This window comes from Carex rostrata, chromosome 4 (assembly GCF_964058835.1).
Source record: "Carex rostrata chromosome 4, lpCarRost1.2, whole genome shotgun sequence".
Lineage (NCBI taxonomy): Eukaryota > Viridiplantae > Streptophyta > Magnoliopsida > Poales > Cyperaceae > Carex > Carex rostrata.
Genome location: NC_135921.1, coordinates 4,006,994 through 4,023,036, shown reverse-complemented (window position 1 = coordinate 4,023,036; position 16,043 = coordinate 4,006,994). Strand labels below are relative to the sequence as shown.

At 33.3% G+C, this 16,043-nt stretch overlaps 1 protein-coding gene and 1 long non-coding RNA gene across 2 annotated transcripts; one reads left to right on the top strand and one right to left on the bottom strand.

Annotated features, from left to right (window-relative positions):
- Positions 1-1,317: 1,317 nt before the first annotated feature.
- LOC144552755 (uncharacterized) lies at positions 1,318-2,664 on the bottom strand. The gene is made up of 2 exons (XR_013511215.1): positions 2,110-2,664; positions 1,318-1,835 (listed from the first exon to the last, which is right to left on the bottom strand). It is a non-coding gene; the product is annotated as an uncharacterized LOC144552755 (long non-coding RNA).
- Positions 2,665-12,163: 9,499 nt separating this feature from the next.
- Positions 12,164-12,715, top strand: LOC144552805 (putative calcium-binding protein CML18). The gene has a single exon (XM_078300799.1). The coding sequence runs from the start codon at positions 12,247-12,249 to the stop codon at positions 12,559-12,561; it is 315 nt and encodes a 104-aa protein (XP_078156925.1). The 5' UTR covers positions 12,164-12,246; the 3' UTR covers positions 12,562-12,715.
- Positions 12,716-16,043: the final 3,328 nt, after the last annotated feature.

Here is a 16,043-nt window from a genome sequence, read left to right as displayed (position 1 = left end):
AAAGGGAAAAAGAGTGACTCCGGAATTTGAAGAACAATGGATATGGGTGTTAATGGGTTTGTATGGATCGGATAGCTAGATCATAGATGTATTTTATTTTGTATATGTCTGAATTTCGTATTATTCTCTTTTCCTAGAAAAAGAAATATTCTTTATTCATTAAATTAAGGAAGCTGATAACAGTATCCACGCTACATTACCCACACTGTACCCACATGGGGGACTACCGAAAATTAAATGTGAAAAAATAACTTTTTATGGAGATCACAAAAATTTTACAATTCAAATTATTTTCCTAAAGTATAAATATATATGCATAGAAGTATTTATACCTATGTACGGAAGTATTTATAGCTATGAGGTGAACAATTATTTATTGTGCGGGTACTGTAGCGCGAAAATAATAGTACCCACAGCACTGTACCTGCTGGAGGACCACAAAAAATTAAATGCAGAAAGATAACTTCCTGCAGGGAATGCAAAATCTTCACAATTTTAATTTTCTTTCATATTATTAATATCTACGCAATTTTTTCTTTCAAATGAGATCCATGATGACGTACTTTCAGACTCGTCTTCGCGCAAGTATTTATACCTCACCATGCAAGTATTTTTTACATATGACATTGAAAGTATTAATATCTAAGTATTGAAAGTATTTATACTTATACACTGAAGTATTTATTCCTATAAAGTAAACTATTTTTGTTAGAAAAAAGTTGACGCGAGAAAGAGTGCAGGGATTGTAAAAGAGAAACTATATAATTAGTGAGGACCATAAAGAAATGATACTGCTGGAATTTCAGAATAATAATTAATTGAGACTATAAAATTAGTGGGGACCACAATACATTATTTTTCTAAGTGCGGTACTGTAGCACGAGTACTGTAGTGCGGGTATTAAAATAATTATTCTTAAATTAATCAGATGATTTTTATTCACATTTATTTTTCTGAATATATAGTAATAAAATGATTAAGTAGTAAAAGGGTAATATTAATTAACGGTTTGACATTCCAGCTAGAAATAATTAGACATGGCAATTATACTTTCTTAAAGCACTTCTTTTTCTATGAAAAATGGAGTTGAGATCTAATCCTGTGCAAATTCAGTCTGTTCGTTTAGTACCTCAAACCATAAGTGTTGTATTTGTGGCGCTATCATGGTATCTATAAAAGTTACGAAAATCAAAATTTTGTAATATATTTGTGACTGGACATTAATAGATTATTTTCGGTCACTCAACTTTTTTTATTTTTTCCAAACGTATAAATTGTGGATTCGCCAAATTACAACAATACATAGGAAACATGGAATAACTACAAACCAAAAGTTAATTAGACACTAACCATTTCACAAAATAGAACAAATACAGTATCTAAAAGTCTGAACCATGTTTGCATAGGTCCATATATGCATGACATAAGACCGCATACAAGTAACTAGAGTACGATAATATTAATTAGTATGTATAATACCCCAGTGCTTTTCTGCATAGTCAACTAGCATATCCTTCTCTTTACCAATATCAATAACTTTATTATGGTTCAAGTCAATCTTTCTCATGGCTCCCCACACTTTCCATGTTTTGTACTTCAGACCAAGCACCTGTAATGCACCATAGAGCTCGTTCCGGCTAATGTAACCATCATTGTTTATATCAACCTCGTCAAGCCATTGCTTGAACTGCTCCCTCGTTATCTTCTGTGAAGGCTTAAAGTTATTAAAAGGAGGGTTTTGTACCTGGGTGCCTCTGGTACAAGAACTTTCAATAGTTCCCGGGTAAGACGCTTTTATCACCATTACCGTAAACTCTTGTTTTTTTTTTTAACTTCTGAAAGAGATTATAGATATGTTGGGTTAGTACGAAGGAAAATGACAGCTTGTTCCAAATTTATAGGTTGTAAATTGGGTAACTATTGTTAGGGGAAACAAAGAGGAACTGTAGGGCCATAAGTGACTATATAAGAATAAGAACTTGTGCTCCTATAAGTTAGGTGTTCTAGCTAGATGAATGATTAAATTCTTTGTTTGTTTGCATTCCTCCTTGGTTTGTTTATTATAGTATGGTATATATATATTGATGTTAATTAATGGATAGAACTTACAAATTACTCTGTTAATCTTCATGTGGAAGCAGAAGCAGATCTTACGAGCGTAGCAATATCACTGGTTCTGCAAGAAATCACAAGCTGAAGCCGGAAGCCTTGCGTTTTCTACGACCTAAAACCTTCAAGCATTAACAGAGTGTTTCTTGGTGGTGCTCTCTATTTTTTTCTCTTTCTTGGCAGTCACTATTTCATTCATGAGAGAGAGAAGGATATGGTTTATATAAAAACCAATGTACCTCTTCATAACGGGTCGGGTTTTGAATTCGTGTTTCCATAACGGACGTACCATTTAATAAATCCAACAATTAAGATATCCATATAATAAGACCAATGTATGCTGATAGTTAACTATGGATTGAATTTATCCAGGCATGAAGTCCACAAAAACACCAGTTTCATTCGGTAAATTAGTGTTTGCCCCTTTATTCCTGAACAGGGGAAATACTATTCGGCATTATCTTCTACATATGTACACCTTTTTTATGTGGATTCCTTCAGTAAGCATATGCCAACATCATCCTTTCAGAAGCCACCTCCCTCCATGTGTCATGAATTATATTCATGCGGACCAAGCTACAACAAACCAACATGTTGGTACTGATACAATCTTAATTAGAGTATGACAATAATGGCCATATATCCTATTTGTAATTGCAAATAGATTATCCTATATTAATAGCACATTGTTGCAGATGTTTACATATATTGGGATAATGGACCTCGCTAAATTTATCTATGCTGTTCTTCGTTGTTGCTAATATATTATCTTATTAGTAAGTATATCAAAGAAGAGGAGGGTTCAAATGCCTTCATTTGTGGTGCCTCCATCATGCCTCCATTCTTAAAAACTTTAATAACTAAAAATTTAAAATTTAAAATTCAAAATAAAACCGTTGGATATGATCTACATCATTTTATCTATGGACATGTAAAATATTACAACATTTCAACTTTGTTTTGGTTGACATCAAGAGATTGTAAAAAAATGTACTAATGTGGATAATTTCTAGACGTTGATTTTTCAACTTATTAATTCACATAAAAACAAAATTGAAATGTAATAATATTTTATGAGCATATAGAGAAAATAACATAGATCACATCTAACGGTTTTATTTTGACATTTATAATTTAAATTTAGATGAGATAAGTGTTGTCTATTAATAATTAAGGATATCAATATTGTATTTTGATTAATCTGGTTGAAGCAATGGGTACAATTTCGATTTGGAACACAACAGATGTAAGATCAAATATATATATTGAGTAGAACTAGGGTGTTCTTAAGTTCACCAAGCTCTTTGGTGAACTCAACTCTAAAATTCATCAAATTGGCTTCAAATGATGAATCCGAACCATTCAAATCCGCCTACCTTACGAGTGATGCATCTACATGTAAAAAAATTTAATTTTAAAATTAATTTTGCATAGAGTCAAGTGATAAAAAAACGTTCAAAAAATGGATGCATTAAAATTAATTTATTAACTTTCTAATTTTGACCGCTTGACTTTATACTAAAGTAATTCGAATGTTTAAAATTTTCATATGTAAACGCATCACTTGTAAGGTAGGTGGGTTTCAACGGTTCGGATTCGTTATTTGAAGCCGATTCGATGAGTTTTAGACTTGAGTTCACCGAGAGGCTTGGTGAACTTAATAACACCCTAGTTCTACTCCAAATATATTATTATATTTGATATTTCATGAGGGGGTTAAAGAATATAATTAAAAATTTTAAATCATAAAAGTGGCTAAGCACTCTTGGAGTTGCATTCAGATTGGCCCATCATCTTTGTCACTTAATGTATTCATTCATTGTTTGTTTTCCTTCAGGCTGATCTCATATTGAAAATCAAATGGCAACTTCAGATTACTACTTATTTATTTCCAAAGCATCCATTCATTTTATGTGCATGTCATGTTCGGTCAAATGGCTCTGAAAATAAGCTCTCATATATATGCTGATATACTATCTCTTACTGCTAAGCATGTTGTTTTAATTATCTGCTAATAATTCCTTAATTTGTTCTACATCGCAATATATAACAAGAGATGTGTATTTAATGAGGCTTTCTTTACATGTATCTTAGAGCAGTGACACGGCATGGAAACAGGATCTTGGGAGGTGCAACAGTAAGATTTCTAATATATAGTGCCACTCTGCAACAGGTTTTCTCGAATTATTTTGATGGTAAATATAGAGTTAAATATTAAATCTTCTGTTTAGTTGACAGCATATCCCTTGTCATGGTATAAACTGATATTTTAAAAGATAATTAGCTCAGTGGTATTCTTATCAGTTAGCCACTTTTAAAAACTACTCTTGCCATATGGTAGAATCATATCCACGCAAAGAGCGAGTAAAGGACTTTCGTTAAGCACAGCGGTTGATTCAATTCTTCAAGTAGACTGGTAATTAGCAAGAGCTTTATGTATTATTTGCTATTCAATGTAATTAAGTTAGGGAGATAGTAATTTAAAAGAGCTTGTCTCACCTATGCACTGTATGAGGCGAAAGGATTGAAGTAAATTGTGGCGCCCAAATTAGATAGATTGGTGTCTACATGTAGTAGAGCAGCTATTTGGTCTAGGAGTAAACATAATAAAAGACCCGAAGTACCTTATTATAACTAATTATACATGTTATTTTACAATACTGTATTTATCTTCGACTTAGTTGACCATTATAAAAGCATGTCAACTTTGACTGAATTACTCTTAAACCTTCTCCATGCATCAAAGCTAACAATACTCACTAGACAATAGACACAGACACATACCACCACACAACATAGAGGAAAACCAAAGGAAAACACAACTACAAAAGCCATACATACATTCAAGTTTGTAGATATTCTTAGAAATTATCACAGAGAGACTATGATACCCCAGTGCTTTGCGGCGTAATCAACAAGCAATTTCCTCTCAGCACTTCCATCGATATCGATGACTTTGTTACGATTACGATCAGCTGATTTTATGGCCATCCATGCTTTCAATGTTTTCATGTGCAGACCCAACACTTTTAGAGCATCGTGGAGCTCCTTTTGGCTTATCATGCGGTCTTTGTTTGTATCAATATCATTTAGCCATTGATCAAACTCTTCTCGTGTCTTAAAACGGAGTGGATGATGATGTGGATTGTGGCCCGGATCGCTAATACCTATAGCCATTTGGTATTACGAACTAGCTAGTGATAGAGGATATATTAAGGTTGTTATGTGGATTGTTAAAGAACCATCAGTCTATTTATAAGCAAGTTACTAGTGGCAGCAATGTAATATTCTTAAGACAGTGACATCAGGTTCCTAATTTCCTAAGGCACTTCTATTTGTCAAACCACTGATATATGGGAGGTAACTACATGCTGTAAAATATACGAGTCCTTAATTAAAGCAGTGGTTAATTTACATATGCTTCAATGACTTTTGACATGATAGACATCCCGAAATGACCATAGAGGCTCCAAAATGGGAATAGTAAAAACCAGTTGCAAATTAGCAACTGCTGATACCATGCCATGAAAATATGGGGATCTCATCTCTCCCATCCAAATGTTGAGTGTTGAAAAACATTCTCATAATTTTTTTTTGTCAGCTTTTGTGAATTGTTGCCAATTGATTAGTACCATTTTCTGGAATGATATCTGCAATATAATACAAGTCTATTCAGGACTAATTTGTTTAATACTGGACAACTTGTTGGGGTTGATTCATTTTCTCTACTCTGTTTAGATCTGTGCCGAAACAGAGCAATTTGTTCCTCTGCCAATTCATTTTCTATACTCTGTTTAGATCTGTGCTGAAACAGAGCAATATGTTCCTGTACTGCCAATGAAACTTATACCATTACCTCAGGAATGATGTCACCAAGCGGGTGCCAAACTGAAATAAGCAAACTTTTGAGTTGGATGCTAGATGAATTAATGTCACTGCTGGCATGGCGATGAGAAATACAATTGCTTAACCGAGAAATTTCAAGCTGTCAAAGGGGATCCGGAAGAAAGAATTGAAATTGTAATTTCTGTATGGAGAACTTAAATCGGATTTGTTAGAGAGTATGTTATCTACCTTGGAACACTAGTACCATCTTAATGGACTGTGTGTGTTACCAAAAAAAATGTAGTGCCATTTTGATTTTTGTAAAATATGATTTTGTCTATTCATCTTTAACAAAATATATTGACTAGTCTCCAATACACAAAATATTGAATTCTCTTATCTATTCTACTCAGAAAACTTTTAAACAGAACTAATGCTTCCACTTTGTCAAACTCTGCAATTGGTATCAGATCTATAAATTAGTTTTTAAAAATTCATACACAACTATGGCTTGGAATCATGATGAGTATTCAATAGGTAGAACTCACTTAAGCCATGGTCAGAAATGTTTATATGTTTCAGGTAAGTTAGGGTTCATGTCCGCTTCAATTTTTTAAATTGGTCAACCAGAAAACGTATATCTGATCAGACCTGTTGATGTTTATCCTCTCCAGAATTGTATCTGATTTTTAATTCTTCCTTTTCTACAGAATTTGAATATATAGCTGCAATACTTCAAGAAAAAGGAAATCCTTTAAAGCACAATTTGATGTACCTTATCCCAATCCAGTCCTAAAATGGATCTTATTCTTATGATTCCATCACAATCCCAAATGAATCAAAAGCTGGAGTCAACAATGAGTTTACTTTCTGATAATTTTAGTATTGGAAGAAGGAAGGGCTGGCCACTTTGACCATGGGAATCTGGTGATAAACTTTTCTCACCAAAGTCAAAAGGTCTGCATTCAAGGTTTCATTAAAAGAAAATTAATTTGGTCAGTAAATGTAACATGCATTACTTGCTTATTACAGGGGTTCAAACGGATCGGATAGTGGTAAAATCATATCCGTATCCGCTTTTATTTTTCAGATACATATCAGATATTAGACAAATACAGATACGGATATTAAATGGATACGGATACGGATAACGGATATCCGCTTTTTATAATAGTGAATAACATAATTTTTTTCATAATATATATTAAACTATATAGAATATATCTATTATTCGGATACGGATAATTAAAATTTAAAACCATATCTATATCCATATCCGCACGAATATTCGGATATCGAATATCTGTATCTAATTTTTAGATATGGATTCAGATACAGTCGAATAATATCCGACCCATTTGCACCCCTACTTATTACACCAGCAGAACCAACTTATATTTAACCAATCAGATACAATTATTAACACGCCATGGCACTACTGCCACAGCTAAATTCCAGCCAAATAGAGAACTTTAGCAGAATGGCACACACAAATTTAGCCGTCACAACAGCTGTATAAGTCAGCGATGACATAATATTATTTGTCCCTTGAACAAATAACTTAAAGCTCCTCTTCAACAACACAATTCAGCTGAGACAGCCTTTTTCCCTGTCTGTTTTCACCCCTATTTTCAAACTGGTAAAACAGAGTGTTTGCTCAACATGATTTCTGTCAGTTGTTTGATCTGAGTCATCTGAAAATAGCTTGTAATTGACTTTACATTCTGATCCTCAACTATCCAATTTAGATCAACCAGCTTCTGACAGAATAGCAAGATGCCAATATCCAATTTAACTAAAGTTGTGGAAGCAATTTATCCACCGTGAATTCTATCCAGCATATAGTATTTTCACACAAAAAGAAAGAAAAAGTTCATTTGACCGAGAATATTGCTGGGGAGCAGTAAAATAAAGATAGAGATAGAAAGATAAGTAAAGACACATCATTGAATCAGAGTCTATCTGTCTCCGTTTCAAGAAAGATATCAAGAACCTATAACTCCTTTGCAATATATATATGCACCTTGTATTTTATTGAATTTTCAAATAAGCCACCGATACAGCTATTACTCGAACATTGCCAATTAATGTTAACAGGTGATTTTTTATTTTAGAGTTGGGCAAGTTGGGCAAGTTGGCAACAATAATGACTGTATCAATCTGGTACCTACAGAGTATATTAAATTTATCTGAATTAGTAGATTTGATTAATTTCAATGTCATCAACTGATATTACTAATATTTCTTTTAATTTGTACATAATGTTGCATCATTTTGAGCAATCGCAGAAACCATTCCATGCCTTGCACTGCTTTTATTACTTTTTCTATCTATTTGGAAGTTGAGAAAACTTTTGATCTGAATTTCAGTACCATAATTGTTTATGTCCGTTCCCAATATTTACTTAGACCACAGTATTATATTCTTGCATGCCAGAGTTGTTCTAAAAAAACCATATTTTTTTTCTACCAGGAAAATATTCCTTGGTCTGATCCTGTTGATCGTGCATATCATATATTTAGCAAAAGAATATGGGTTGATATACTTTTTTCCCAAATATGTACAAGTGAACAGATTCTCCATTTAGAATGACTTTTCTTCTTTTTCTTTTAGCTAAGAAGAGCATTACATTTTTAAAACACTAATTCAATTCGGAATTATTAGAATTATTAGTATTACTAATATTGTTACTGTTATTACTATTACTATTACTATTACTATTACTATTACTATTACTATTACTATTACTATTACTATTACTATTATTTGTGACTCCGGTTGGGTTTCATTTCTAGCCTACCCAACTTGTTTGGGAATAAAGGCTTGGTTGTTGTTGTTGTTGTTATAATTCAATTCAAAATTATTTGAAGATGCAGGTCCATTAGAGGAAATCTCCTAGAGCCCTTCATTCATGGAAAGATGCAACAAACTTGATCACTAGCCATGAAATATCAGCCTTACATTTTTTTCTTTTTGAGAAAAGCCTTACAACTTTTCCAAAAGTAGATCAAGCATATCTAGATATGTTCCTTTTTTAAGATCAATCAAGATATGACAATAATTGAAGATGGGTGTTTCTTGGAATTTGCATCCACTGAGATATCTCATATTTTGCGTGACTTTTTGGAAAATCTCAACCGTTCCAATACGTTCTGCGTCAATCTCAAAGCTCAAATAATACTAGCCCCCTGTGTCACCCCCGAATAGGCACCGGACACGTCGATCACGCAAAATATGAGATATCTCAGAGGATACGCACTCCGTTTCTTGGCAGCAGCTGGTGGTGGCAAGAGAATTTGAGATGAACTTAGTATAAGGTTCTCTGTATTGAGTGTAGTGCCATCTAAGTCTTTCACCGAAAGCACAGAGCATAAAGGCAATTCAACAAAAGCAAAACTGATTTTGGATGTTGATGTCGATTCAAAGTAGCTGAACATGAACATGATTAGGGAACAATTAAATTCCAAGATGATTGGAAATTATAATTTTTATTTCATTTTGCAAAAAAATAGATGGACTCAAATGGACTTGTGGAGATGAGCACTTAGACTTGTCCACTGAGAATTATGCTATCCATCCTTTGCAATTAATTGTTTATCCAGAAAAATCTTGTCTTTTTCTCCTCAGAATATCAACTTTATGTCTATTAGCCAGTACATAACTTCCTGTTCATCACATTTATATTCTCATAATCTCCCAGAAAATTTATTTAACTTTGCCAATTGAACCAGACCCTCATATTAATTTGGGTATGTAAACAGGATTAACTGTTTTACTGAATCTAAATTAACATAATTATTGAACTATAAATATATGAGGCTTAAATACAAAAATTAAATTTCATCAAATATACAAAGGTTAAATGAAATTTCTGATCTTTATTTCCTGTTCCAACAGAAACATAGATAAAAGTCGGTTTTTCTATTGTATAGATATAGTTTAAAGGTAGAACCAGGCAGTTAATTTTGTTCTGTGTTCTTTTGTTTCGGGTTCAGATCATTCCTGAATATTGGGTCATTTGGTCAGATTCCAAGCAACTCTGCTTTGGATCATTTGGGATTCCCGATCAATTGGGTTTGGGTTGTCTCGGGTGTTGGGTTTTACTGGGTTTGGCTTGTTTTTATTATCTCAGGTAATTCGAGTTTTGGATTGCGTGTGTTTCAGTATCAAGACAATCGGGTCTAACACTCAGTTGTTTTGGACTCAGTTATTACCTGATAAAGTTCATTTTGGATTAGTATTATTTGTGTTTTTGGGAAAAACAGGGTCATAAGGTAGTCAGAACTGTTCATGGTGTCATATGATGCAGGGCAATTGTGGATTTCGGATTTAGTTTGATTCAAATCAGTCTGCTCGGATTGGTTAATTTGGGCCCGTGTCCTAGAGAAGTGTGTGCGCGGATTGACTAGTTTTGATCGGGCCATTTACTTTTCAAGATTAGGTTGAGTCAAGCTCAAATCCAGATCAGGATATACTAGCTCCAGATATAATTTACATGTATGGTGGATTGGTGGTGTTTTTTTACCAAGAATTGCCTACAACAAAAACTAGTTATATCCAACAGAAGTCAGTTTAAATTTGTTATAATTCATTTGATTTTTGTTTTCCATAACATTAGCCCTTTAAATGTAAGCCCAAATCAGATCCAGAAATCCATAGAAATTTGGTATTAATTGAAGCATGTCATTGGGCTCACCACCCATTCTCCAGTGGAAACAAACTATTTCTCATTTTTTATTTTAATGGATCTGGTAGACAAACCGCCTAATATACATTTTATTTATCGAAAGTGCAAAACAGAGTAAAACTTCCAAAAAGTGCTGCAACTTTTTAATCTGAATTGATAAGATTAGACTAAGCTGACTCACAAATCATAGAAACACTTTGCCAAGTAAAGTTAATTTGAGATGTAATCATCTAAAGACCAAAAGAAGATTTGCTCATCTTTTCTTCCTGAAGTTGGAAAGTGAGACTTTCTATCAGAAAAACATGTCATATTTTTTTTTTTCTTTATATATATTAGACCTAACAGGAAACCCCAGAAAGTTCTAGTTCAATAAAGTAATAAAAATATTTTGACCAGGAGATTGAAAATGAGAAAACCGGATAACACAACATATGGCCAAAAAAAGTTTGACTGGGCTAACAAAGTTAGGCAGCCTGATTTGTTGAAAATTTATAATTATCTTGAACTATTTGGACTACCAGATGTTTCCAAATAAACACATACACGCTTCTTTGGAAGTATTGAATCAAATCTTTGTCAGAAAAGATCTACTACTTATAGACTAGCTACTATATGAAGATATTAGAAAAAGGGTTGCTGATAATGCATGGAATCTTATTCTTTTGCTATCTCATTGCTTGCTTTATGTGATTCTCTTCTTGTGTGGTCTACTCCTATTAGTCTCTCTTAACCTAACGCTACTCCAACAAAGCTACAGAAGGATTCTTGCTCATCCAATTATTTTCATACACTAAAGAAAGCTACAAAAGTAAGCTCCATGTTATTGCTAATCTTATTGAATGAGATATTTGCATAGGTCAAATCTTAATAGACAGAATCACACATATATTCTGAACAGTAATTAATGTTGCCACTTTTTACGGATTTGATTTGGCACCAAGTTGTGTATCGATGCGCGTATAAACAGGAACTGGTAGTTTCTTTTAAATTAGCTGCAATGTGATGTATGAATATTGTATTAAGTATTGACTGATATGTGGTTAATTGGCAATGAAAAAACCGGTGATATGCATGCCATTATTATCTATAATTTGGTGAATTTCTTAGGAAAATGCTTTTACGGAGGAGATATCTTCGAAACATATTTCGAAATTAAAATTTGACCAAACATAAGTTGATTCTTCACCTAAAAAATGAAAATAAAATAAAAATTGTAAAACAATTATCACATAAAATGTGGTCATTGAACCAATAAAAAAACAGAGAACACCTTGAACTTAAATTTGTAAAATAAATCAACATCACTATGATAAAAATAAAATAAAAAGTGATATGTAGGCAACTCGTTTAAATGTTGAAAAGAAATTTTATATATATATATATATTCAAAGAATAAATTAGTTGTCAGACCATTCTCGCCATTCCTTTCTAAAAAAGAACACTTGGAGACTTTTCTTTGGAATAAAAAGCACCACGTCAAAATGGAGAATAAAGGCAACTTCCATTGTCCTACTGCTTTATATACTACATCCCTCACATATTCCATATTGCTCATTCAACCATTTTGCCAAACAAGAAACTAAAGAATACACTCTTATCATTCTACACCTGATATATTAATTAAAATGGCGATAAAGAACATGAATACGGTGGTGAGAAAGAACTCGAATATGACAACTAGGGCGCTCGATGGTGATATGACAGTGGATGAGTTCAAGGAGTGGCTCAAGCGTTTCGACGTGGACAAGGACGGCCGGATCAGCCGTGAGGAGCTCCAACGTGCGATCAAGGCTGTTCGTGGCCGCTTCAGCGGCTGGAAGAGCAGCCGCGGTATCCGTGCTGCTGATGCTGATGGTGATGGATACGTCAGCGAAGATGAAATCGATAACCTCATCGATTTCGCACAAAGGAGTTTAGGTCTCAGGATTGTTGCCTACTAGTTGGTAACATTCAGTTGTGTATGGTTGTGATTAAGAGACTTAAATTGAAGGAAGAAGGAATAAATAAAATTGATATTTTAATGCAGAATGTTCTCTAATAATTACTGTCCGGACCTTCCTTTTTGCAGTGTGTGTATTGGTCTGAGTCAAGAAATTTGTTGTATGTTTTTATTAACATGATGTATATTATTTGATTTGCTCTGATTAAGCTTCATGATATTTATTAATCGGAGTATTGTCCAACAGCTATATATATATATATGATAATTGTTATTTATTTTTGGTTTATGCTTTAATTTGAAACATTTCTTTGGATCATTTGGAATTTCTATATTCAATGCTACATCCAATAAAAGACAAAAAAGAAAAGGAAAACTGAAAAACAAAAATCATCAGTTTAATTGAGAAACCCAGAGCTGGTTGGGACACTATTTTTTTTTTTTTCTTTTATGGGTCCCTGGGAACTAGATCTCAATGTGAAGTTGGCTTCAAATAGCATTCAGTGGTGAGAATTTCAAACTCTTCTTCAACATTGGAAATTTAATACAACTGGACAAAGTTCACAATTCTACAATTAAAAGATGTATTATAATGAAACCCTTGACCATGTAATCAATTGCAGTTATGAAAATAGGGAAGACCCCTGTTCTTACTCATTAAAATATATATATATATAGTATCATAATGCGCAGATGTATTTTCTTTGGAATCAACGACGGTTCGATGGACATCGTACCAAATTCGGTCTGTGTCCGGCCGTTTGCTTCTGATCCATCAGATCACTGACAGCGGGCTCCGCAAAATCCTATAAGATTTTCTGTGTCATAGCCCAATTCAAGCCTAACTGTCCCGGGCCTGATTCTATACTGCAAAGTGGGCTTTCTAGCATATAATTATTTTGGTGGGATTTGTCTGCACTCTGTAATAGGACGAAATTAGACTTATTCAGTAGGTAAGATAAGAAGGTAAGATGAACTGTTTTGGATCAAGTCGATGATGCAAAAGAGATGCTGAGATTATCTGCTCTATAGTTGGCTCCTAGTCGATCCATAGGAGGATAGCACTGGTGTGGTGAATAGTTGAGCAGGTAATCAAAGAACCGGAATATGTGACAGCTGAGACTAGTGACATCTAGAGATAAACCAAGTTAGATGAAACGGGTAGTTCATGACTTTTCTTAAAAAATATATATATTTTCCAAGAAAACATTCAATTAATATCTTGCAAACTGTTGTACGATAGTACGTACCATAAACAGTATAAACATCGATCTATATTCTTTTGGTCGGTGGTACTTGAAATTTATAGTTGTCCCAATTCTCTGCGAAAAATTATGTGCCAGAAAATGCATTGTTATTCAACAGGGAAATTACATGATTACTAGCAAAGTAGCAATAGAACGAGCACATGGTTCTATTAATTTTGTGATATTTATTGAACATTTCATAGCTTTTGTCTCAGTCATAGGGCCAGCTGGAATTTTGGAAACCAATTAATTGAAGTGATAGTGTAATACTATATGTAGGGATGGCAATGAGTTGAGCCCACGGGTATTTTGCTAAGTTTATGTCTGGCATGTCTGTTAAAAACTAATTGCCCACCTGCCAGGCCCAATGTGATGGGCTTGAAAATCTATGCCCGACCCGCCCATGGCCCTTTCCCCCAAGTCCATGCCTGCACATCCTTGCCTGCCCTAGCCCATGGACCTGCTTGGCTTGCCCATACCCGCTAGTTCATTCAAATTCAACCATATTAAATAGACCATACAAGAAAACAAAACAATTCATAATGTGATTTTTCTAATGGAAAAAAAAAATTAATTCATAGTTTAACAACAAATAACAATGTGATTTTACTACTGGAACAACAAAATAATTTATAGTTTCATAGCAAATAAAGGTTGCTAGTTTGCTTATTTTTTTTAACATAAAGGCCCATGGGCTGCATGTGGACTTCGACATAAGTCTAGACCCTAGGCCCACCCTTACCTGGCCCATCACAGCATCAAGCCAACCGGATAAAGGACTGACCGGGCGGGTAAGATACCGGGCCAATTGGGCTTTTTTCCATCCCTAACTACATGTCCTTAAATTTAGAAAATACCTGATTTAATACGCTTTGAGAGAGTGAAGAGGGAAAGCCGAATTATACCCAAAAATTATGTATTGTCTAGTGAAAAGTGGGAATGAATAATTATCATAAATTTATGCTAGTGTAATTATGAATTTAGCATTATCACCCAGCTAGACCAAAATCTTGGATCCATAACTTCTGTACAGTAGCACACATGAAGAATTTTCCAAGAATGTGCATCTGATAGTGTCAAATATTGTTTTTTTTGTCATCGCTTGTATTACTTCACATGTTAACCATTATACTGAACAAAAGAAGAAAAATCAAGAAAAAAAAATTTCTTTGGTCAAACCTTATTTTATATAGATAGAAGTACAAACAAAGCGAGTCAAATCGTAATACAATAAAAAGAAGGTACTAATTAATAAAATGTCAAAGGTAATTTAAAATAGGTCAAACTGATCTGTGATAAAACAGCTCAGCTCAGTACTACTCTCCTGGGAGTTTGAGATCTTCTGTCAATTTTTTTTAAAAAATAAATAGATGGTCAGAATTTTAATTTAATAATATAAAAGTACTATCAGGTACTTTGTGATCTTTTTTTTAATTTGAATTTTTGTTGGATATCTGTTTGACTGTTTTATATCTTCTCTTATTAGGTGTGTCAATGGCATCTTTTTACCCGTTTACCTGATCCGTATCGTATCCGAAAACACGGGTAAGGGTAAGATTTTTTTTCGTTAGCTAATCACAGGTAAGGGTAATGATTTTTTTTCGTTATCTTACCCGTTTTCATATAAGATAATTTAAAAAAAAAATTATCTATAGATATATATTTGTATGAAGATAATACATAATACAATAAAGTTTTTGTATTTTATTAAATTTTCATAATACAAATTAGTTGTATTCATTATTATTTTTTTCTTATTTTGAAAAATATTTTATCGAAAACACAAATCGAAATGTTAATGGCACTTTTTTATCCGTTTACCCGACTCGTACTGTATTCGAAAATATGAGTAAGGGTAAAGATTTTTTTTTTTTATCATAATGGGTACAGGTATAAAAATATCTCCGCCCAACCCTTATCGTACCTGTTGACACCCCTATCTCTTATACTTGCATAATATGATAAATCTTTTACTTTGTGTAATAAATTTTACAAAGATACCTACTACAAAAAACTTAATGTTGAAAGAAAAAAGTATGGTTCAAATTGATCAAGAAATTTTTGTATAGAAAACTTGTGAGACCTTTTTTTCTGTTTTCTATTTTTTTTTTTACATATTAAAATTTATAAATATCACAAGGCCCTTTTCCTCTATTGGTCTGTTATGAACCACACATCCATTTCTTTTAGTGAAGGAAGGGATCAAGATTTATCCTATTTTTAGGAAGTCCAATTG